A 25,444-nucleotide genomic window follows, 5' to 3' on the forward strand; every position below is an offset into this window, starting at 1 on the left:
CACTCCAGGAAGTTTACGTTTAGCTGTCAATGGCAGGGTGAATTTGTTCGTTTGCAGGATAGCTATATTGCAAACACATGTTTGCAAATTATTTAAAGCTGATCATAAATATCAGATATTATATAACGTGTCTAAGATGGCAATCATACATATCTTTTTAAACAGAAACAATACAAAGTTGACAGAGAGTTGGCTATCCTAGTTAAGTCTCCAAATGACCACAGACAGGTTTTAGGTTCAACGCCCGGCTGCTGTGTATAACTAAATAACTAACTATGGGCAACACGGAAAGTGTTGTCGTACAGAAACGGCTGGCCCGTTTCCGTCCTGAAGAACGGCCCTTGATCGAGGGGGTGTTTGAACGGCTTCAAGGTGATGGAGGCTCAGGAAAGGTTTTAACACTGGAGAGCTTCAAGGTATGCATAAGACAAAACATTGTGGTTGAATCCAAACGTTAGATAATTTAGCCTCGATCCTGAGTGTTCTTCCACTTGATATGTTTTGGACTGCTTGGCACGACGGCATAGTCTAGCTACCCCATTTCTAAACCCCATATTTGTTCCCAACAGTCCTCCATGGATACTCTAGCCTCAGACTCCATGATAAAGAGGGTATATCGGGCTGCATGTTGTGTTGAGTCTGGAGCTGGAACAGCACCAGTGACAGGCTCGGGGAAGGCCATCACTGCAGCCACGTCTGGCGTGAGCCGTGAACAACTCGTCGTCCTCCTAGCTGACCTTCTGCGTGGTACCGCAGAAGAACGAGCACCCCTTGTACTGGCCATGTCGCAGGAGGGGGCAGGGAACTCAGAGGCGGTCACACGCGAACAGGTGTCGCAGGTAAACAAATAGAATATCTTCTTTATCTTTGGATTGGTATATGATGCAGGTATAATGTATTTACTTTAGCTGGCACAATCTTCTGAACCTTTAGGTCAAACAATATATGTGGTAAATAGCCATTATATAGGCTCTACATTATTTCACGCAAATCCTGTTTTATTCTTTTCTATATCTGTTTGTCTTTGTCGTCCTCCCCACTCTCCCTCACTTGCCTCCTTTTCTCTTCTCTGCAGTTTCTCCAGGACGTCCTTTCTTCTGTGGTGAAGATCCTGGTCAGTCGGGAGCGCCTGCGGGGCTGGAAGCTGGACAGGATGGGGGATGTGTCTATGGGGGTCAAGCTGCTGGCTGAGCAGATGTGCTCAGAGCTGAAGGCCTCAGGTAGGACATGCCCTAATGTTAATCTCACTGTTCATCGGCCATCTTTTCTAATTCTCCTCACAGACGACCGGTCCTCGACCATGCCCCCCACTGTCAAGAAGTAACTTTTAGAATTGTGTATTTTACTTTCCAGAGCGGAAAAACCTGCCATGCATACTGACAATGTAAATGTGTACCTAGCCAAAAGTGCACATTTATTTCCGATGTATTTCCCATTGGCTGGTGGCGGTTCATTTTGGTGTTCATTTTGGACTCTCTTGCCCACACCGTCACTCTCTCGATGGCCCCAGAGCGGGGTACCTGTGACGTGTGCAGCCTGGAGGACTGGGTGTTCCGCGTGTCCCAGGTAGCGGCCTACCTGGAGCTGCTGGTGAGCGAGGGCCTGGCCGTGGTGCTCCCCAACCGGCCACCACTCACCCTGCTGCCCGCCTGCTTGGAGGCCCCATGGTCCAAGCTCAAGTGTCTGCTGGACCTGCCCACCCTCATGTTCCTGGCTCCGCAGGTCTGGCAAAGTAATGTCCCCCTGAAATCAAGCTCCCAGAAACACTGCGACTAACTGAGCTACAATCACAAAAACTCATTTTAAATATAATAGCGCTCCTTTTAAATATAATATTTCTCATGAAAGTAGGATGTTTATGTATCTGTAATTTATAACCATGCAAAACGTATATATCTAAATCCTAACAAGTTCAAAAGATGTGATCAGAATGCGTGATCTTTTGGCAAAGCAGCCACCGCATCATTAGGACAACGTAGTCCTTAATAAGCCTCTTAGGATAACCTTTGACACTAAGGGCTTCACATGAAGCCCTTTGAGATTTCAATCATTACAACAATGAGCACAGTTAAAAACTTTCAGGCAAAGCCAGAATAATGGGTAATCAATGTGGAGAAAGAATAGTGCCCATTGTAGGCGCTTTTGGCAGTGGACAGGTGTAAACTGTGCACTCTGACCGGTCCGCAGCTCCATACGCAGCAAGCTGTGACGTGTGTTCTGACACCTTTCTTAGCCAGCTTTTACATTTTTTACCATTTGTGCTAAAGTAGCTCTTCATTGGATTCGGTCCAGATGGGCTACATGTGTATGAGTATTTTATGTATCCATTTTCCCTGTGAAAAAAACTAATATAATTGAAAAATGTATAATGTGTGTGTGTGTGTGTGTGTGTGTGTGTGTGTGAAGAATGAATGAATGAATGAATGAATGAATGAATGAATAGTAGACGCTGATATTTCTTTCATTGTGGTCTTACGTGATAGTTGCCAGATAGCTACAGCGCCCCCTGGAGGCTCCTGTTCACCACACAGCTGCATGGAGAGAGCTTCTCCAGGATGGTGGCGGGCCTGTCCAAACGGGGCCCCACCCTGCTGCTCATCAGGGACACCCGGGGCCACGTGTTCGGGGCGTTCGCCTCCCATGCCTGGGAGGTGAAACCACAGTTCCAGGGTCAGCCCCATGGATCATGGCACATAGCGCTGGAAATTTTTTTGCATAGCCAAATGCACAGAAGTTGGTTTTGTGGTTTGTTTAAAAGCCAAATGACTGTTTGGATACAATTCAATTGCGCTCTATCTGCTCCTTTCACAATGAACAAGAGAATGAAGGCACCACGACAATAGATAAGAGCAGTGATGAGTAGATATGGACTGCCGGGTGTGCAGTGCTACATATCAGCGGCGAGCTGATGTTGCCAGTTTCAGATCTTGTTTATTACAAATTAATGTCGTAGAAAGAACCACAAAACAAGCGATTTGTTCATGCTTTCATTCAATTCCATTCCACGTGAACCCTGTCACAGGAAATGAATGTGTCAAAAAAACAAAATATCCTGTCTGTCTGTCTGCAGGTGACTCTAGATGCTTCCTCTTCTCGGTGTACCCGAGGCTGCGTGTGTACACCGCTACAGGATACAATCAGCACTTCATGTACCTCAACCAGAACCAGCAGACCATGCCCAATGGACTGGTGAGAACACAGCGTCTTCCTCTCTGAGAACTGAGAACCATCGCAGAAGAGACTCTCCTCTCTGGTTTGATTATTGTTTTTCCTGGCAGCTCTTCTCATGCATAAGTGTAGGCTCTAAATATTGAACCAGCAGTCCATTCTTTAAAGTTCTGCCAAACGTAAGAATGGTTGGATTATAAGTGGCCTTAAAGAGGGCTGGAACATTCAGACTGCACACACAATATGGATTGCTTGGATCATGGCATTTCTTTCGGGTAACAGCCACTACTCATGCTGGATGTATTGCTAAGCACTTAAGTGGGACAAACAGTGCTTTGTAATGGTAGTAAGAGCACAATGTATAGTCTCATAACGTATAATGATGAGACGCTTTTAACTGTATTGACCATGGATTTATGCATTGAATATAGTTCTGTTTATTACTTCATAATACACAATGTAAAGTATAAATTGATAGTCATAAGACCCAATCAAGTGTATTTCCTGTGAACGTATGTATTGAAATAGCTCTCTGTAGACTAAATGTATATTGATGAGTTATATATAAATGCATCATCATACTAGTGATCTTCTCCCACTTTTATGCCCTACCTAAATAATATAATTTGTCCAATATTTACTCATTGTGTGTGTGTGTGGGTGTTAAAAAAAATATTATAGTGCTATTGATCTGCCCTCATGTTACAGTGAAGAGCTTCAGCACCATCATCATAAACATAAACCCCAGTTGATTATTCTAACGGTTTATGGATTTTGTGACCCATCCGTCCAGTCCTACTTCACATTCTGATTTGTATGCCTCTGATTGGCTGATGCTAAGTGTGTCCCTCCTCTCTGTGCCAGGGAATGGGCGGGCAGCATGGCTACTTTGGCTTGTGGCTGGACAGCGACTTTGGCCGTGGTCACAGCCGTGCGCGTCCCAAGTGCACCACCTACGGCAGCCCCCAGCTGTCGGCGGACGAGGAATTCACCCTGGACTACGCGGAGGTGTGGGCTGTGGGCAAACCACCCGCACCGGAGGAGGTCAGAAGTGCAACTGTTTAATCCTTATGATCGAGAGACTTTGTTGTTGTCTTTGCTGTGTTGGATAATGCTTGATGGCTGCAAGGAGGGGGCAAAAGGGCCAAAAGGAGATCAGGATTAAAACATGACACTGGATGTATTTAGATATAAATAAAAATATAATTTGACTCCATCTGTGCTCTCGCCACAATGTACCTTTCTGGTGTCAGCTGATCCGTCTTCGTACTCCCAGCTGTAAACCGTATCATTGTCCCCAGTAAAATACCTACATTAGTTATTACTTAATTACATTCATTCTATTTGGTAAAACTCTGTCTAAATGTGCAATCTGTGTTGTATTCACCCAGGGCGAGGAGGGGCGGGGCAAGAGAAGCGTCCTGGACATGGACCCGGAGGTCCAGGCCATGATGGAGATGGCAGGGAAGACGCTCCACAGCCAGGGCCTCAGAGAACCAGAAGAGGACGAGGACTAGCCCCCACAAGGAGAACCTCCAGAGAACCAGCCGGACCTGGACTGAGACCATCAGAGAACCAGCCGGACCTGGACTGAGACCATCAGAGAACCAGCCGGACCTGGATCATCCCAAAGGACAAACCTCTCGCATTCCTCCAGGGGCCATTTGAAAAGAGGAAACCGGCAGCGTTCAGTTGTTAAAGGGCCCCTCTTTTCCAAATGCATCCACTGGTGATGACCCGAGTGGGATAGCTTGGAACAATCTGCCTCACACCTGGTGGTAATTCTGTGTGTACACTGGCGACACACAGAATTAAAAGCATCTGCTCACACAGAATTAAAAGCACCACCTCTAAGACACGCACGCGCACGCGCACGCGCACGCGCACAATAGAAATGTAGAGTGTAAAGAAGGATCCAGGCAGGGAATTTATTCCAGGTGTATGGAAGATTTAAATTGCACTTTTGAATCAAAATGTAGCCGTATTTAGACTTGTAAATGTATTTTATGAGACTACCAATTAGTGTTTACATTCATAGATACAAAGATTAAACTCAATACTATCAGAACAACACTAGACCATAACGTCCTCATGTTTCTCTCTGGATTCATAAAAGGCTCCTCCCTTTGTTCGCCCCTCCGAGTTATGAAAACATGGCTGCAATAGATATCCACCATTGCAGATTATTTGTGGCATAATAGATGTCTCTTCACAAAGCCAGAGTGTCATTGTTTAGATTCTACAGAGGGATTGTGCGAGTTCAACCTCCGAGCTCTATTGCAGCAAAGCTGGGATGTAAGCGTGTATTTCATTAGTTCTTGCACCAAGCGGGGTTGCTTCACCAACCCTAAATGTGGCACTGAACTTGATCGAAGGCAGAACGTTGAAGGAAGGATTTTTGTCTCAACTGTGGAAGCTTGGGTAGAGAATTTATTTCTAGGGGATATTTTTTTTCCTCCCACTAGCTTTTCCAGCTTCAATTAAAATCTGAACACGTAACATAACAAAACACAAATACACAATTTTAACTGGTTTTAAAATGGCCCTGTGTTATGCAGTGAAGTTTGATGTTTATTCTAATAAAGTTGCATCCAAATAGGTCAAAATTCAAGTTTGTATTCTTCATTTCTCAACAAGAGGAAATTTTGTATGCTCTCCAGTTTAGATACTTCTGGAATGAATATGCAAATTACATACAATCTTTTTTTTTTTTTATAGGGCATCATGTGCTGAAATGTTTCCCTAGACTAGAAGATTTACAGAGTCTGTACATCCTCCAAAAAAGGCATCACTGTATATAATTATGCAATACACCAAATGCAATGTATTTTCCTATAGTTGTATTTTGTGTAACATGTTTGGTGACTAAGGTGCAGCCCTTATTATGAACTCAAACATCAGCAGCAGGTCTACGTTCACTGATGGAGATAGGCCACAGCTACCAAGTTTTGCATAGACTCCGTGTCGCATTGGAGTCTATGGCTAGAGAAATTTGCAGTATCCAATGCCAGGCGCTGTTTGGTCCGAGAGAGAACTTTAGTTTGCATAGATACCGTCCATGCTTCCGGATCTCTTCATGCTATGTCCAAAATGCAAGTTCACTTTTACTTCCTTGTACACATTAATAGAGGAACTGGCCTTTTAGTGACTGAACTAGTTTCTTTGCGAAATTCGATTATCAGCGACACACGCATATGTATATATAAATATGGTTTAATGCAAACTATTGAATAGCCCAAGAAAGTGTCTTTATCGGGGTAAGTGTGTTTTAATTTATTTTGCGATTTGACTGCGTGTGACACTGCCCGTGGTTTGTCAATTCAAGCGACAGGAGGAAATCCGCTTTTTTAACTAGCTGGCGATCCGCTTCAGCAGAGAAAAATGTATGTGTCAAATATTTGTTTGATAGACGATCAAACCTCTCCCATTTATTTGTTCTGTACGCAACAATTATCTATTCGCATGCTGGTCAGTTAAACTAGGCTTCTGAAAAAACGATTAAAACAATAGGTTGTCTCGCAACTTTGTTGCTTGACACCCAATAACCATACTTCTATATGGGGCCGAACCACCATTATTAACAGATGGCTTTAAAAACAAAATGATAATAAAGATAACCTTTCCGTTCTTAATCAGTTTTATATCACTTGTTGGTGGCATGAGTAGAACACAGAATGAGCCAACATTTCGCCAAAGTTCGGTGCCTTTCGAATTGATGGCTTGAGTTTATTGTCAGGGGGTACACTATCAGGCACATCTGTAACAGGTTCAATATCGTTTTCCTATTTTACACTTTTTTTCTGAATCTGCGATTAGCACCTTGTACCTTGAATGATTGAATTGATATAGTAGCATATAAGGCGGTTTCTAACTCTAGAACCGCTAGTCCCTAAGGTAATCACCTGCATCCTTAATCGTTTTAAGTTTCAGATTACCAATAATACAATGGGTGTAGTCATCTTTCATAAGTCACTTATTATTTACAACCAGTAAATTCCCTGGCAACAATAAAACACGATATAAACGATGATTACTTTTTATTTGTTTACACTAAATACGTTATATTGTACATTCTAGCGATGATCCGAAGTACATGAGTACTTTTTCATAGTTGGTTCCCAGAAACAAGGGTTCACTTCACTCTGAAGTTAACTGCACTTTGATGTTGCCCATGTTGCGTTTAGTTTGAGTTTGCACAAGCTACAAACCGAGATGCAAATGCCTTTAGCCTCCTTTAGGATCGGAGACCCACGATACCTTTCCCTGCCTGTCGTCCACAGAACAGTTAAATTATAATGCCACTGTCTATCTGTTACTCCATGACGGCCTGCCCCGGGTCATTTGCATTTGCCACATTCGCATTTGCCACAATCTCTTCTAAAACCTATGCAGAAATACACCACCAGGGACTGAAAGAATACAACTCCAATCATCTATGTATGAGCCTCTGCTGCAGTTAGTAAATATATCGAGGGTATAACCGGAGGAGATGGTTGGTCCAGCAGGGTGGACATGGCGCGACCGGCGTTTGGGCAGGGGGAGCTGACGGAGTACAAGAGGAGCCTGATGAAGCGCGACCTGGAGATGGGCATGGTGATGAGCGTGTTCAGGCAGCGTGTGGAGCGCCTCACAGTCCAGGTCGTCACGGAAACACGGCAGGTGGCGTGGACACGCACCGCCGACAAGACGGACGGAGTCTGTGGGTATCTTTCAGAATCTGTTTTGTCTCGAAGGATGGGGGGGGGGGTAAGGGATTATATGGGGTATTTTGTATTATGTCAGGTGTTGCCCTTGTAGGATGTTGCCATGTTGTGTAAAGGGTGAGAAAACCAAAGGGTTTTCTATTGTTTGACCTTTGGCGTGACCTTAAACAATGGGCCAAATAGATGATTGCATAATCCGCTGAAGAGGATGAATGTTGAAACTTTCCACCAGTTGTAAGTGTTATAGATTGCAGTATGTCTGGGCATGAAATGTAACATGTACGAGAAATCAAGCCCCAAGACGTGTGAAATTGGCTGGCAAGAAAAAGAGATCATGTTTTCTCGTATCCACTGACATACCTGGACCGCTAGCATCACGCTGTTTTATAAGACGACCAATCCCAAGTGTGGTGGTCTTCCCTGGCTCTAGTGGACCTGTTTGAGATCAGGGAGCTCCGGCCCGGGAGAAACTCCAAAGACTTTGAGCGCTTCAAAGACGGAAAGGACAAACACGATGAAAACACCTGCTTCACAATCTTCTACGGCTCCATGTTTGTCCTCAACACCCTGAGTCTCGGAGGTGAGTGAGTGTGTGTGTGTGTGTGTGTGTGTGTGTGTGTGTGTGTGTGTGTGTGTGTGTGTGTGTGTGTGTGTGTGTGTGTGTGTGTGTGTGTGTGTGTGTGTGTGTGTGTGTGTGTGTGTGTGTGTGTGTGCGTGTGCCCTTGAAGATTAGAGATCGATATTTTCTTGTGTCATTGTTCAGCGGACACTGTGGAGGATGCAGAGAAATGGCTGACTGGGCTGGAGCTACTGAGACAGGAGACACTTGTAGCCCCGACACCAGCGATAATTGAGAGGTATACATACATACATGCATGAATACATACATACATACATATATACAAGCATACGTACATACTATAAAGAATCAATACACTCACACACACTGACATACTCACAAGAACACATACACACGTTTGGTCCAAAAAATTGATATTCTTGTAATAATGGATAATTTGTTGATTATTCTGCTTGCAGTTGGTTACGAAAACAGATGTATTCCATTAACCATACCAAGAAGAACAGGTACATTATCATCCTTGTTCTTGTTCTCTTTGAAGTGGCATTATAAATTCAGGGATATTGAAATAAGCATGTATTTGTTTTACATTTCATTTCAATTCCCCACAGTACTCCACTATGTTTGTGCTCTTGTATTCCGTTCGCACTTTGCCTTTTCATATTTGCATCAGAGCCCTCCTGCAACATGAAGCTTTATATGTAGACTGAGACAAGTAAACAGATCTGTCTATCTGCTTCCACTTCCTGCCCCAGTCTCACCTTGAAAGAGCTGAAAGCCCTCCTTCCTCAGATCAACTATAAGGCTTCCAGCACACGCGTACTCAAGGACAAGTTGTCGGTAAACTCTCTTTTTAAACCTTATTTTTTTGCAATATTTGCAGTTGCACAAGCAGTTTTCTCTTTCAAGGTCAAAACATTCATGAACAAGTTGAGTGATATTCTTTCTATGTTCATTATCCGGTTCATTTGCGGACAAATACTGTGTTGCTCCGCGTATTTTTACAAAACAATATAGCATGTACATTGACCACATATGACGTTTGGGTAAAACAATGGTGCTTAAACAAAAGGTATATTCCAACAGGCATACAATGCGATGCAATAATAAATTGCCTGTAAAATAATTTACCTAAATACACATATTGCAAAACTTTTAATATTAATATGCAAGCAAACAGCGCAACTTAAATTATGCCTCTCACACTGCCTTACATTTTTGTACAGAACACTTCCATATATAAGAATAGGAGCAGAATGTTGTACACATATTTATTAATAGTTGTCGATCAAAAAACAGCAGAATGCTAAGTCCTTTTTGAATAAATTTATATTGGTTTCCCAAAAGGCTTGCAGGGAAGACCAGCAAACAAAAAATACTCACACCAGACCCAATTTCTACGCTATAAAAAAAAAAAAAAAATGCTGTGTTCACAGGAAGTGGGAGCCAAGAAAGAGCATCTGGATTTTGCACAGTTCCATAAACTGTACAACCTCCTCATGTTCGAACAGAAAGATGTGAGTGCAGCTCATTCCAATGCAATTTCCATATCTTGGAATTCTACGGTTGATTGCATTGGACACAGCTCCCCAACTGCGCCATCATTGCCGTACAAATTAAAAAAAATTCTTCCTCAACATCAGATCCTCGAGGAGTTCAAAAGGGAGTCGTGTGCATTCATCATGGGGTGAGTGACCCCGTCTGAGGGACAACAACGCTATCTCCCTTCTGGCTCTTAAAGTCATCTCCCAGTAACTCCTCTGCTATCTCTACATTCATGTGAGGCATGCTCTTCAGCCAGTGCATTTAGCAGGGAGGTTACGTGGTGGATCACTTGTGCCTCTGCAGGAACACAGACCGGCCGGATGCATCGACAGTCCTGCTGCATGACTTCCAGAGGTTTCTCCTCTACCAACAGAAGGTAGGTGCATTCTGCTGCTCTGCTCAACGCGGAGAGCATCCCATAGCAGTATCAATCATGAGATATATGAAATAAAACAAAATATAACAATAATAATATTTACCCCTTCCTGACTTAACTCCATTTTAAGGAGACTGATTGAAAACATAGTTAGATAAACATTTTATTTTTCATGCTTGCACAAATTCTGTATCTGTTTTCATTGACCCAATATATCTTTTTTAGCAATCACTCACTCACTCACTCACTCACTCACTCACTCACTCACTCACTCACTCACTCACTCACTCACTCACTCACTCACTCACTCACTCACTCACTGACTCACTCACTGACTCACCCCTTATGTGTCTCCTGTATGCTTCCATCTGTGTAGGAACCCTGGGCCAACAATCTTAACCTTGTCAAAGAGCTCATGACTACATTCATCGATGACACAATGAGGAAAACCAACGAACCCGAGTTCAATGTCAGCGAGGTAATTTGTGTCTACTGTGATATTGAAATGTAGCATTTTTTCCCAGTATTTTAGCAGATAGCTGTAAATTAATGAGGAAGGATCAATAAGTGAACAGGTAATAATTCAAACCATAATCAATTAGGGAAAATGTATGTATACTGTCCAAGAATACAGTAATTTCTTCTCTCCATCTATTTTAAGAGCCTTCTCTCTCTCTATCCTCTCCAGTTCCTGAACTTCCTGTTTTCCAAGGAGAACTCGATCTGGGATGAGAAGCAATCCGAAATCAACACCGCGGACATGAACAACCCTCTGTCTCACTACTGGATCAGCTCCTCCCATAACACGTACATGCACATGCACAAACACACATACCCACATACAATCATGCGTACATACAAACATACATACATGCAAACATACATACATACATACATATATAAATACATACATACATACATACATACATACATACATACATACATACATACATACATACATACATGCATGCATGCATGCATGCATGCATACATACATACATACATACATACATACATACATGCATGCATGCATGCATGCATACATACATGCATGCATGCATGCATACATACATACATACATACATACATACATACATACATACATACATACATACATACATACATACATACATACATACATACATACATACATACATACATACATACATACATACATACATACATACATACATACATACATACATACATACATACATACATACATACATACATACATACATACATACATACATACATACATACTATACATACATACTATACATAAATATATATGCGTACTACATCTTAAGGAACACACCCAGGGCCCACACAAATGCAAGGCTCGCACACAGGTTAAGATGTTTCATGTGGTGGCTGGTTTAACTTGTGGTGCCCCCCCCCCGTGCCGGTCCTCAGCTACCTGACCGGCGACCAGCTGCGCAGTGAGTCTTCCACCGAGGCCTACGTCCGCTGCCTGCGTCTGGGCTGCCGCTGCATTGAGTGTCAGTATCGCGTCGGAGACCAAATCACTAGAAAATAAATTACTACATTCATAATTAAATATATCAATCAATAATTAAATGGGCCATTTTATGATTGTACATTTTATGAAATTAGTCAATTAATAATTCATTATTTAAATCAAGAATTAAATGAGCCATTTTATTTAGATGGAGTTTACGAATTGAGTAAGTAATGCATGAAGGAATGTATTAAAATGGCCTTTTTCATTTTGCATAATATATGTTAGTATTTAAAAATTCAGTTTTTCATAATAATGGTTCTCATTTAATTTGAAGGACGTATTTCCATCAATAATCACAGGACAATTCCAATCACCATGCGGTTGATGGAGTGTGAGGGTTGGGGCCTCAGCCACCAATAAGATATACCTATTGGGCCTGTTGTGACCCAGCTGCCCCAGGCACCCTGAAGAAGTGATGTGTTCAAATGCTAGTCTGGTGCTTGTGTGTTGAGCTATATGTTGAACTTGTTATTTTTTAACAGTGTTTTTTATAACATTTATTTTGTTGATGATTTGTGAACTATGAAATTGGTTTAGCTAATTTCTCCTTCCCATTTTCGTTTAGTTAAGATAAAACGTTTACTGAAACATACTATATACTACTATATACTATATAGACTACTTTACTGTAGACCTAGTTATATTTCACAAAATAAACCCACAGCAACATCAAATACAATTATTGATTCAAAACAAACCATAATTCTTAAGGATTTTACAATGACTGACGAGCCAATCGGAATCAAGAACCGGAACTAGCCGTTTTATCATAGAAATGTACTCATACGTCATCATTGTGTGATTTCTTCGTATTTTTTAACAATGTTGATCTGTTAATGAATATAACATTCTGTGTTGGTGGGACCAGTGGATTGCTGGGAGGGACCTGGGGAGCCCATCATCTACCACGGCTGGACCAGGACCACCAAGATCAAGTTTGAAGACGTGGTCAAAGCCATCAATGAGCACGCCTTCGTCACATCTCAGTGCGTGGCATCGCCCATCACATCCTTCCCCGTCACGCGTGTCACTTCCTCTTGCTGATCGCTTTATGTTGGTCACCCACACGCGTGTTCGTACATACAAAAGTATACAGTCCATGATCCTTTATGTCACCTTTAGAAGCATTAACAAAATGTATTCTTCACACACACACACACACACACACACACACACACACACACACACACACACACACACACACACACACACACACACACACACACACACACACACACACACACATGCAGTCCACACACACATATGCAGTCCACACACACACACACACACACATATGCAGTCCACACACACGTGCCGACCACAAACACACACACGCGCAGCCAAGACGGATAGACTGACACACACACACAGATGCAGCACAGGAACATACGCAAACAAACATATACCCACATAGACCCGTGGAGCCCACACACACACACGCAGCTGGTGCACTAGCAGTTGCACACTTCCTGTATTTCCCCAATGGGTCTTTTATGGTGCCGGGTGCCTCCCTCCACCCCCAGGTACCCGGTGATCCTGTCCATTGAGCAGCACTGCCCGGTAGAACAGCAGAAACAGATGGCTCGCATCTTCACCGACGTGTGCAAGGACAAGCTGCTCACCGAGCCCGTAGAGCACATGGCCGAACAACTGCCCTCCCCCACCCAGCTCATGGGCAAGATCATCCTCAAGGTGTGTGTGTGTGTGTGTGTGTGTGCGCGTGTTATTCCTGCTATGTCTTCTATTCCTATTCCATCACTTATAACGGGCATGACAACACTTTTGCATTCTGCCCTGCAGCACAAGAAGTTGAACTTGGAGGAATCGATTTCAAGCAAAGACTTCAGGAAGGGCCAGAAACAGGGAGACCTGGATATCTGGGACCCGGTGGACCAGGTACAGCACTAGAACAATAAAAGCACTTCAGGATGCGATGCCCTGCAATCCAGGATTCCCCTAGAGGTTGAGGCCCAATCCCATTTCTACCCCTTACCCCTTCCCCTTCCCCCTCCCCCTTGTTTTGAAGGGGTAAGGGTAAGGGGTAAGGGGTAGAAATGGGATTGGGCCTGAATGTGCCCCCTTGGTTGTTGTGGTAGTCCCATGGTCTGCGTTGATGGCTCTCACTAAGATCTACTTGTGTTATGAACAGATGTTTACATGTTAGGTCTGTAACTCTTCCATCTGGGCCCATATGTTGGCCCATTGAACTGGATTGGGTCCCTCGGCATTTATCACGTGTTTCAGGAGGGGTCAAATACGTACGGGACATTTTCTCCCGTTGAGATCCTTGGTCTCTAACCCAATCGTTCAGCCTGTCGTGTTCTTCATGTCTGCTTCCCCAGCGATGGAACAAGCACTACTGCGTGATCGCCAACAACAAGCTGTACTATGCTGAGGAGTATGAGTCAGAGGAGGGAGAACCCCAAGAGGTCAAGACCTTTCTTACCCCCCTCCTTACTCCGCCTGTCCCTCCACATCACCCATCCATCCATCCATCCATCCCTGCTTCCATCCATCCATCCATCCATCCATCCATCCATCCATCCATCCATCCATCCATCCATCCATCCATCCATCCATCCATCCATCCATCCATCCATCCATCCATCCATCCATCCATCCATCCATCCATCCATCCATCCATCCATCCATCCATCCATCTATCCATCCATCCATGCAACTATTATCACTCATCCATCCATCCCTCCACCATCAACGTGTGTGTGTGTGTGTGTGTGTGTGTGTGTGTGTGTGTGTGTGTGTGTGTGTGTGTGTGTGTGTGTGTGTGTGTGTGTGTGTGTGTGTGTGTGTGTGTGTGTGTGTGTGTGTGTGTGTGTGTGTGTGTGTGTGCGTGTGGGTGCAGTTCCAGGAGCAGCCCTGGTACCACGGCTTCATGCCTGAGGGGACGCAGGCGGCCGAGAAGCTCTTGGAGGACTTCTGTGCGGTGTCGGGCGACCTGGACGGCACCTTCCTGGTCCGCAAGAGCAACACTAATCTGACGAGGTTCACCCTCTCCTTCCGGTAACCTCCTGGCTTCACCTTCCCACCTCCATCCTCTCTGGGTCCCCGACCTTCTTGTTCACCAAACAGACCCTAAAGAGGGCTCAAGGCGTGGCAACTTTTATGAAGAGATACACACCCCATATACCACCACACTTGGTTGTAATCTGCGCTTTCCTAACGTATGCTTAGCTCGGTGTGTGTGTGTGTGTGTGTGTGTGTGTGTGTGTGTGTGTGTGTGTGTGTGTGTGTGTGTGTGTGTTTCGACAGGTTTAGAAATAGCTATGGGATGGAGCAATTGTTGTTTACAAACCCTACAATTGATGTATTGAGAAAATGGAAAGAAAAAAAGAGTGGAAGAGTGCAAGATTTTGAAACTAAACTACCAACAAAATGTCCCCTCCCGCCCTGCTCACCCCCCTTCCTATGTTTCTCGACCGTAGAGAATTCTTGCTTTCCCTCACCTTCGATTTGCCAGGCAAAATGGATTTCCCCCCCAAACCAAATCGAAATTTTCCCATACAGAGGAAGGCCCAAAACAAATGGCATCCCAGCGTATGACACTCAAATAGCTGACGGACGGCTAGGCCATCTAAGTCCGCTCACCACAGCTCTTAAACGTGATCTCCGTTTGACCGGTAACGTCCCGCTCACTACCCTCCCACTACCGTCCAGGCGCGGTGGCAGGGTGCAGCACTGTCGGATCTCGTCCCGCCTGGAGGAGGGGCGGGCCTACTACTTCCTGACCAACAGCCTGCTGTTCCCCAGCCTGAGCGACCTCATCCAGCACTACCGCGCCAACCCCCTGCGCTGCCAGGACTTTGAGCTGCGGCTCACCGACGACGTGCCCCAGCCCGACCTCCACCTGCACCAAAGGTGTGGTCCTCCTCATGTCATCCTCGGGCCATACGCGCAAACATATCTTCAGTGCATAGCAGCCGCGCTGTCATGTCATCTTCATATCATTGCATCTGTTTAAGTGATTGTGTTGTTTTTAGGTAGAAATGGCTTTTAAAGGGGAAATTGCTTTTCTCCAATGCCCCTGATAACATGACGCCTAACCCAGCAATTCCTGTGGGTTCGTTCTCTGACCTGTGACCAAACCATGCATTTAGTTCCTTCTGTGCATGTTCTTAGTCATGTCTATGATTGTGAACCCTTGTGTGTGTGTGTGTGTGTGTGTGTGTGTGTGTGTGTGTGTGTGTGTGTGTGTGTGTGTGTGTGTGTGTGTGTGTGTGTGTGTGTGTGTGTGTCAGTTGGTTCTACAGTAACCTGAGCAGGGGTCAGGCGGAGGACTACCTGCTGAGGATCCCCAGAGACGGAGCCTTCCTCATCAGGCAGCGGGAGGGAGTAGCGGACACCTTTGCCATCACGTTCAGGTACAGGCTCACCGGGCTGGTGGTAACCCTGGTGAAACCCGTGCAGGCATAAAGGTAGTAGGTAGAAGTAACATGATTCAACTGCGATGGCTGCTGATGGCCAATGAGGGTGACATCAAATCCTGTGTTTGGATCTAATTTGCGATCAAAGTTAACTGAAATGAATTTGCACAATCATTTGGGTTGGCGTTATCCAGTTTTTATTCCATCTCCTGACCTTTTGATTTATTGTTCGTTAATACCTCAGAAATGTTTTTGATATGTTTGTTGGATAAGTAAAAATGTGTAGCAAAATTCTACTAGAAATAACATTAGTAATCTTATCTCAGAACAGGAATAGCTCGTTCTTTTCTCAATTTTAATGAAATGCTTTTTACGAGTAAGTTCATGTATATATCAACGAATCAAATCTATCTATCTATCTATCATTATTTTTTTAATAAGGATATACATTAATAAAAAATAATAAGTACATGACGGGGGGATAGGGGGGAAGGAAATCAAAGGAATCGACTGTATGAGCTCATACTTGGGGAACCTTTGCGCTGTGGTTCCTTGTCCACCAGGGGCGATGGTAAGGTGAAACACTGCCGGATCAACAAGGAGGAAGGCGTCTTCCTCCTGGGCAACTCCATTGAGTTTGACAGCCTGGTGGAGCTGGTCAATTACTTCAAGAAGAAGCCCCTGTACCGCAAGATCAAACTACGTTACCCAGTCACCCCCGAGCTGGTCAGCCGCTTCAGCACGGTGGGAAACGGTTCCTCCATAGGCCCTTCAACTCTTAGGCCCAATCCCATTTCTACCCCTTGCCCCTTCCCCTTCCCCCTCCCCCTTGTTTTGAAGGGGTAAGGGGAAGGGGGAAGGGGTAGAAATGGGATTGGGCCTTAGGCCAAAACCCATTTCTACCCCTTACGCCTTCCCCTTCACCCTTCCCCTTACCCCTTCAAAACAAGGGGGAGGGGTAAGGGGAAGGGGTAAGGGGTAGTAATGGGATTGGGCCTTAGTCCCATGGTTTTATGTCTGTGCATTTGAAAGGGTAATTGGGGCAGCGCTCAGGATCCACCCTGAACGTCAAAAGCCTTTCTAAGAGGGTTACAAATGATTTTTCAGTCATGAGTCTGAAAGAGGAGTTAATAAAACCAAATAGCTGAACTGGTCTGGGTGGGGTACAGGTTCAAATTAGAGTAGGTTGTGCATCCATAACCCGGACCCTGCTGTGTCACTGACCCTATGCGGTGTTCTTCCAGGAGAAAGACTGTGCCTCCCTGTATGAAATGAAGACGTACGTGGAGCCCAACGAGATCGAGCCAACACTGGTGCGTTGTCATTCAAATGCATGAGGCAGCACACATCTTTTCAAAGACAGGAATGCCTAACTATATACAGTTGTAGACAGTTAGCTATAGAGAAATGATAGGGACAGTTATAGAGAATCCCAATAAGTGACGTGTGTGTGGGGTGTGTGTGCGTGTGCGTGTGTGTTTGTGTGTTTAGCCTCTGAATTCAGTGAAGGCCTTGTATGCCTACCAGGCGACCAGGCCTGACGAACACACCTTCGCCAAGGGAGCTATCATGCACAATGTGACCAAGGAGAACGACAGCTGGTATGATGTCCACGCACACCATTTATGAGCAAATAACCATCAACACTCTCATCCTATCTCACACCCTCTCCCTATCATTTCCATTTAATTCATATCAACTCAATTTTACTTATGGCATCGGGTTACATACCTTGCATAGTATATACACTGTTTTCCATTCAATCTTATTTACATCTAAAATGAAATGTAGGTAGTCAAGAGTTGGATACGATGCCCTGTCTACCTGTCTCAGTCGGACTCTCACACTGCTAATCTGCGCCCTACAGGTGGAAAGGAGACTATGGAGGGAAGCTGCAGCTGTACTTCCCTGCCAACCGCGTGGAGGAACTCTTCAGCAACCCAAAGCCCGAGCCAAAAGCCAAGGTGCACCTCACAGATTGTTCCCAATCGCCACCCGTTTCAGGTTTCACTTGTGTAGTTTTGAATTAGCAGCGATGGTGTTAGTATGCTGCTCACTGTCGTTGTCTGCCTGATGACTGAGCGACTACATAAAGCACAAAGGACCTACCTAGTGATGTAAGTTTCATAGACTAGAATAGACATTTACTGTGGCGACATTATGGCACGTCTTCCAACCACAGGAAATGGAGTACAACCCGTTGGGTGAACTGTGCAAGGGCATCGTGGACATCTCCAAATGTAACATCCAAAACTGTGAGTAGTGCGTCCCTGAGGTCTATAGGCTTATATATAGTAGGTCCCCATTCAGCTGCTTCTGTAGGGTCTCTTTGATTGCCTTTAAGTTGATGGTGTCCTGAACCAAAAGGGGGTAATAGGATCTGAGAAAGAGTGAAAAGGTGTCCTAATGCAGTTTCCAGGAGTCAGTCGTGTTTGTTAATTTTGGCCATCTTAACTTTGACTTTTATTGTAAAATATTATTATTATCTAATTTCATTTTTTTATTATAGCACTTGCCGGTCAGCAATTGTTGTTTTATACAACCTGTCTCTCTGTCTCTCTATGTGTCTCTCTGTCTCCGTCTCTATCTCAAACACCCAGTGGCGAACGGTAAGAACCAGAAGTCCCACGTGGTGAGCCTGCAGGAGAACGCAGACGACAGCCTAGAGTTTGACCTGTCGGCCGACTCCCTGGAGGAGCTGTTTGAGTGGTACCAGGTGGCCTGGGTCATCACCCAGCGCGAGATGCAACGGGAACAGGAGCAACGGGAACAGGAGGTCTGCATCCTCAACACCCCGTACTGTACTAAGACAAATATTCAACCCCCCGGTAGAAGGAATACTCAGCAAACATGTTTCGTGACACGAAGGTGTACGACAATGCCGGGATATTCACTTGAAAGTGTCCGGACTGAGACGTTTTGATGGGGCTGTTGGAAAGATTGAAGAGTTGTTGAGAGAGGTTACGAGATTTGAAACGAAAGCATCTTTCATGAAGCTGTGATTGACAGGCAAGATGAATACTCTCAACCAGGGAAGATAGGTGAGAAATTGGTGAGAAATTGGTGCCTTGATTGGTGAGAAATAAGTGTTCTAAATTAGCTCATAGAGGCAGGCGCAGTAATCTCAAAGCTATTGAGAGTGCTAGCTCGCACTCAAATTATAGCTGTTAAACATACAGCTCCTTTTTAAATATCACAAAACAATGAAACAATTTAAAACAAGTCAATGTCAATCTCTTGTCAGATCCTCGTGTCAATTCTCTATCTTATACGTGACTTCACGGGTTTTTCTGCATCCAACCACAGATCAAGCAGCAGGAAGTGGCAAAACGTGATGTGGTCGCCATGGAGATGTCAGACCTGGTCGTTTACTGTCAGCCTCGCAGCAAGGAGAAAGACCGCTTCGGTACCACACAGACACACACACACACGCACACAAACACAGTTACAAACATGTTTGTTCCTTGCTGTTTGTTGTGCAACCGCTGCACCGAGTGAGTCAATGCAGAAATCTGTGGTCAACAAAGCAAACCTTCAGACTCGTCTCTGTCCCTGCCCGCAGACAGCTACACCTACAAGGAGGTCCGCTCCTTTGTGGAGAACAAGACGCCGGGGAAGAGCCAGACACAGAAGTTCCTGCAGTACAACCGCATGGCCCTGAGTAGGGTTTACCCCAAAGGCCAGCGTGTGGAGTCCTCCAACTATGACCCCCACCCCCTGTGGGCGGCCGGCTGTCACATGGTGGCTCTCAACTTCCAGACTGCTGGTGAGTCAGCCACGATGAAGTGTGTTAGCATACCTTCCCCTTTGTTTTGTCCAACTGATACAACCCTTTGGCCTATTCCTCTGGGATGTTTGGAATTGACTTGCATTTCACATGAGAAATGAAGAGAAATCCAAATGAAATTCAACAGCACACATTTCTTTATTTTTTTTTAATTGAACCTCAAAGCGAGACATTCACCCCCTGAAGGCCATTGGTGTAGCCATGGCAACACAAAGCAACGGAGCTCATAGGACACGTAGAAATAAATGGGTAGACACAATTTAGATATTTCCCCTGGGCCAGCCCCTGAACAGCCTTACGACAATTCACCCTTTCATTTAGACTTTAGGATTCCGCTTGTCCAAATGTATTCATGGAATTTTCATGTCAAATGTTTCTGCATGTATGTGTGTGTGTGTGTGTGTTTGTATGTGTTTTGTGTGTTTTTGCATGTGCGCATGTGTTTTTGCATGTGTGTGTCCATGTGGGCCTGCCCAGATAAATACACCCAGCTGAACAGCGCCCTCTTCAGTCTGAACGCGAGCACAGGGTACGTGCTGCAGCCAGAGATGATGCGCTTCGACACCTACGACCCCAATTCGGAGAGGAGGCAGGTCAAGATGAACGTCGTCGTCAGGGTGGGTCTCAGACTCACGCAAGTGACAGACTATATCAAATGAATCAAAACGTTTTCATCAGGGTGGGTCGCCGAATCACACAAATGACTCAAGTCTCAATCAAGTGAACTCTATTAACGTTATTATTAAGTTTTGGGACCAACTAAACTTTGTTTCCCCAGCTGTTCCCTCACTCATCTCTGGTGTCTCCAACAGTGCTAGAGGCAGGGTTATGTTTGTGGTTCTGGTGTCGTGTGTTCGACTCCCAGTTGAACGGGTTGGGTCCTTAAGGGTCCACACTTAGAAACTCACTCTTAGTCGCCTCAAAAATAAATGTATTCAAAGTAGTAAATGTGAAGTATTGTGGCCTCTTTAATGTTTACCAGTATGTTATCATTGGATAGCAACACAGCTTCTAAACAGCAATTGACTACACTGCTCCTCCTCCTCCTCCTCCTCCTCCTCCTCCTCCTCCTCCTCCTCCTCCTCCTCCTCCTCCAACAGGTGATCGCTGCCCGCCACCTCCCCAAGCTAGGCCGGAGCATCGTCAGCCCCTTCGTGGAGGTGGAGCTGTGTGGCCACACGGAGGACAACAAGTTCAAGACGGCCGTCTTCCGTAAGCCAAGGAGCCAGGGAGGGGGAGCGCAGGCTAGCATCCGGGAAATGATCAATCAGATTAATTATTAAATCATTATTAATATCAGTATTATTATTGATTGATTGTGGCAAAGAGAGGTGTGGTCGAGATTTCCGCCGGGAAGTCTAGGGTGAGGCACCATGCACCATGTGGTAACAGAGCTTCCCACAGGAGAAAACGGTCTGAACCCGGTGTGGAAGACCCCGGCGGAGGCTGCGGCGCTCCCGGTGTACGACCCCGAACTCTCCTTCCTGCGCTTCGTGGTCAACGAGGAGGACATGTTCTCAGACCCAAACTTCCTGGCCCAGGCCACCTTTCCTCTCCGAGGCATCCGCACAGGTTTGAGGCCACACACACACACACACACACACACACACACACACACACACACACACACACACACACACACACACACACACACACACACACACACACACACACACACACACACACACACACACACACACACACACACACACACACACACACACACACACACACACACACACACACACACACACACACACACTGAACTTTTCTGCGTGTTTCATAGGTTATCGCTCGGTACCCTTGAAGAATGGGTACAGTGAAAACTTGGAGCTGGCCTCGCTGTTGATCTACATTGACATTGAGCAAGTGGGGGTAAGAAAAAGTTACAACACACACACAATACACTGCTATCTTCCAGCTCAAACATCACCACTCCCTCTCAATTTGCATTGTCCTGCTAATCAATTACCCGCGATCAGCCCCTCTTTGTCTGAGGCATCGCATCCCTTTCATCTCCTGTATATCACACCTACCCCCTTTGATGTTGTCCCACGAGAATCACGTGTCCCCGTTGTTCCCCGATCGCCTGTCCCGGGATCACGCGTCATCAACCCACAATCTCGGGACATTTTCTAGTCAATGAGACACAAACAGTAGAAGTCTGAGGAGTTGTAGTTGTCGAAGAGTTAGACGGTCGTCTCAGCTGTGTCCCTGAGCAAGACGCTTAACGGTCGCCTTGCATGGTGGACTCTGCCGTCGTTGTGTATTAACCGATGTAAGTCACTTTGGATAAAAGCGTCTGCTAAATCCCCTCATTGTAATTGTTGTGTGTTGCATTGTGCCCCCCGTCCCCCCAGAAAGCAGAGGAGGAGCTCTACTCGTCGTCCGGCCAGCTGCAGAAGAAGCCGTCGTCGGGCAGCGAGCCCTTCCTGTACGACAGCCACAGCAGCACCAGCCGCTACGGCCTGGCCCGGCAGAGCAGCGCCGAGAAACAGAAGTGAGAGAGAGACGCATACACACACACACACACTCATTCCGTCTCTCTCTCTGTCTGGGTTGATATCTGACCCTTCCTGGTGTGATTTGTGTTTGTGTGTTACAGGGTCAAGGAGAAGAAAATCAACAACAGCAAGTTCTACTAATAATGAATAGTTCCACCTCTGACCTCAACACACGAACACACACACACACACACACACAAACCGCCGCGTACCCTCCCTCCTACACTGTTGTAGAGAACGGCTTCTTCCAGTAGCAGACCAAGGGAACATTGCGTTCGGATTCCGATTGGCTGCGATTGTTTGAGATTTTTATACATATATATATATTTAGACCTTAGTTACAGCATCATACTCATTATACTCATAATCTCCGTCATCCACGGGGATCCACAACCCACCCCTTGTCATGCTCCCTGTTTAGTTCCATCAATCCGTTTGTACATTCAGATTAGGACCAAACACACGTTTCATGTGTTATCTATGGTTTATCTATTGTGCTTAGTTTCATGCATTTTGTCAATAGCCAAACCTTTGGCTTGCTCCATGTCTTTCCTCTAATATTTGTATCCATATGAATTGTATTTGAGTTTTTAAGTCTTTGGAAATCTTGAATTGAAGGTAGTATGTGTGTGTGTGTGTAGTTGCTTGGGTGACATTTTAGAAGGAAAATCGCAGTCTAGCCACCTCTGATAATAACTTGCCACTAGACCCAGGATAGTCTAACGGTTAGGGGTTTTGGATCACCGCTTAAAGCTGTTAGATGCCTAGCCTCCTACCTGGGCCTCCCTGTAAGTCATTTTGGGGAAAAGCATTTGCTAAATTATTAATTAGTAAGGGCATTTGGTACAGATCTACAATACTTAATATAAGTGATGGCTTGGAATAGGACATATTGTATAGATGAAATGAAGAAACGTATGCTGCTACAGTCAATACATACATACATGCATACATTAGTTTTATGCCCTTGAACCTGCAAAAACAATAAGCAGTGTGTAGAATTGCTCAATTTTTCAAACTCCATGTACTGTGTAATACCAAAGATTGATACTGTCAATGACAGGTTAAGTATGAAGATTTTGTTAGATATCCCTTGGTTGAATATGATTCACATGCAAAACCTGTTAAATATGCAGTCAGTGTGTTTTTAATGCTCCCATGATGACCTTACAATGGACTGAGCCAATAAAATGTTTCATTATGCTGTTCTTTAAAAAGACATTCAGACCTTTGAATTTCCATGAATGGGATGGACCCCTAACAGTTTTTTAACTGAACGTTCATTGTAACTTATACTGAAACAACACCTAATGTGTTAGATTTTTCTTGCATGGGCTATTCTGTACAAATAGTATCTCACTATTGACAACTGGCGGGCGTAAACAAACTGATATACAAACTGTTTTTGTATAACTGGGCTTTCATCCATTGGGATGAGAGCCCAGTTATACAAATACAGTTTGTATATCAGTTTGTTTAACTATGGCCGTTAGGAGGGCAGATGCTCTTTCCAATCCATCTAAATATTATATTAAACTCATAATCTCCTGCTCCATGAAGTAGAGAATCTTGCATCATATTATAGCACCAATCGAATCCAGCTAAACACAGCAGGAGCCTATATAGAATATAAAAAAGAATCCATTGATCCACAGTTGGTGAACATCAATGGATATAATTAAATAGCAGATCTAATTACATTTGAACTAACAAAGTTATCAATTTGTTATGGCTTATGGACTGCAAGGCCTCTTAACAACTCATTTGACCTCCATAGTGGCTATCATGCGTGGCCAGATCTACCTGATCTATTTAACTGTCCATAAAAACATAAATAAAAGTCTCACACCACTAACACATATTCACAGACATTTTTATTTATTTTTGAATGAAATTAATTCACATCAGTAATTTGTCCTGTTGAAAATCTTTTTTTCTTTTTTACTTATTACGACAGCCACAGAGCAGCAGCAGCAATAATAACTCAGCAAGAAGCGAGAGAGAGAGAGAGAGAGAGAGAGAGAGAGAGAGAGAGAGAGAGAGAGAGAGAGAGAGAGAGAGAGAGAGAGAGAGAGAGAGAGAGAGAGAGAGAGAGAGAGAGAGAGAGAGAGAGAGAGAGAGAGAGAGAGAGAGAGAGAGAGAGACTGGCAGTCTTTTTCAGCCGTCATAAATCAAAACATGATGCATATTTGACAGGGAATCGTAGGAAAGAGGCTATGGATTGGGGGGGGGTCGTCTTTACTTCTTCAGTCCGTCATATATGTTCTCCTGCACCGTCCCACGCTCCCTGCCATGACCATTAAGACTAAAGCACAGTCAGCGACTACCGTTCTTTCAGAATTCTCAAAACAATCCCTGGAGTGAACGAATCGTCACTAATTACAAAGAGATATATAAAAGTGTGTGTGAGATGAGAGGTGGAGGACCATCTGAGAAGGGAAGGAAAGGCTGGAGGGAAGAGTGGTCCTGACATGACATGGAACCGAAGCAAAGCGTTGTGAGCTCCACAGGATAGGACAAAACAAAAGTTTGTGTTATGTATCCATATGTAAGTAGAACAATAGTTTGTCCCCTGTACAGTAATCAAATCCTTCCCACCCAAACTCACTGTTCAAGGACCCTGGCTTTGCTCTATAGGTCAGATCGAGGTCCCCCCCATTCACCTAGCCTGCGCTAGCAGTAGCTATTCCCAGGAGGCAATGTGGGAATCCGATTGGGTACAGCAGCAAAACGAGGCCGGGCGTTCTCAACCAATGGGCTCTCTTCAAACGTGGTTGGAAAGGATATCAAACCCCGTCCAATCACAACGCTGAGCTCAACAAACAGGACTTCATGGGCCAGCTACAGTGTCTTTTTCTCAGGGTGTGTGGGGCC

The 25,444-nt window shown here is 44.7% G+C and overlaps 2 protein-coding genes across 5 annotated transcripts; both read left to right on the forward strand.

Moving 5' to 3' along the window:
* meak7 (MTOR associated protein, eak-7 homolog) lies at positions 1 to 5,778 on the forward strand. 2 transcript variants are annotated; one of them, XM_056599091.1, is made up of 8 exons: positions 1 to 416; positions 570 to 839; positions 1,076 to 1,220; positions 1,511 to 1,722; positions 2,484 to 2,670; positions 3,071 to 3,189; positions 4,033 to 4,212; positions 4,560 to 5,778. In XM_056599091.1, exons 1-8 carry the CDS (start codon positions 276 to 278, stop codon positions 4,683 to 4,685), a joined length of 1,380 nt encoding a protein of 459 aa, XP_056455066.1. In that variant the 5' UTR covers positions 1 to 275; the 3' UTR covers positions 4,686 to 5,778. The 2 variants fall into 2 exon arrangements, with proteins under 2 accessions (XP_056455066.1, XP_056455067.1); XM_056599092.1 differs by having other exon boundaries at positions 12 to 416; positions 2,484 to 2,651; positions 4,560 to 5,772.
* A 78-nt stretch (positions 5,779 to 5,856) lies between these two features.
* On the forward strand, positions 5,857 to 24,435 carry plcg2 (phospholipase C, gamma 2). Of its 3 annotated transcripts, none has more exons than XM_056599086.1 (33): positions 5,857 to 6,260; positions 7,674 to 7,867; positions 8,302 to 8,451; positions 8,635 to 8,728; positions 8,910 to 8,957; positions 9,207 to 9,291; positions 9,888 to 9,968; positions 10,095 to 10,138; positions 10,300 to 10,372; positions 10,749 to 10,850; positions 11,061 to 11,179; positions 11,789 to 11,874; positions 12,766 to 12,883; positions 13,421 to 13,589; positions 13,698 to 13,793; positions 14,240 to 14,326; positions 14,761 to 14,918; positions 15,573 to 15,773; positions 16,154 to 16,276; positions 16,843 to 17,023; positions 17,524 to 17,592; positions 17,771 to 17,880; positions 18,147 to 18,243; positions 18,462 to 18,534; positions 18,880 to 19,055; positions 19,586 to 19,685; positions 19,842 to 20,045; positions 20,544 to 20,683; positions 21,167 to 21,278; positions 21,471 to 21,638; positions 21,853 to 21,941; positions 22,427 to 22,566; positions 22,672 to 24,435. In XM_056599086.1, exons 1-33 carry the CDS (start codon positions 6,250 to 6,252, stop codon positions 22,709 to 22,711), a joined length of 3,738 nt encoding a protein of 1,245 aa, XP_056455061.1. In that variant the 5' UTR covers positions 5,857 to 6,249; the 3' UTR covers positions 22,712 to 24,435. The 3 variants fall into 3 exon arrangements, with proteins under 3 accessions (XP_056455061.1, XP_056455063.1, XP_056455062.1); XM_056599088.1 differs by lacking the exon at positions 5,857 to 6,260 and adding an exon at positions 6,268 to 6,425 and having other exon boundaries at positions 7,671 to 7,867; XM_056599087.1 differs by lacking the exon at positions 5,857 to 6,260 and adding an exon at positions 6,268 to 6,425.
* Positions 24,436 to 25,444: the final 1,009 nt, after the last annotated feature.

This window comes from Gadus chalcogrammus, chromosome 9 (genome assembly GCF_026213295.1).
Source record: "Gadus chalcogrammus isolate NIFS_2021 chromosome 9, NIFS_Gcha_1.0, whole genome shotgun sequence".
NCBI lineage: Eukaryota > Metazoa > Chordata > Actinopteri > Gadiformes > Gadidae > Gadus > Gadus chalcogrammus.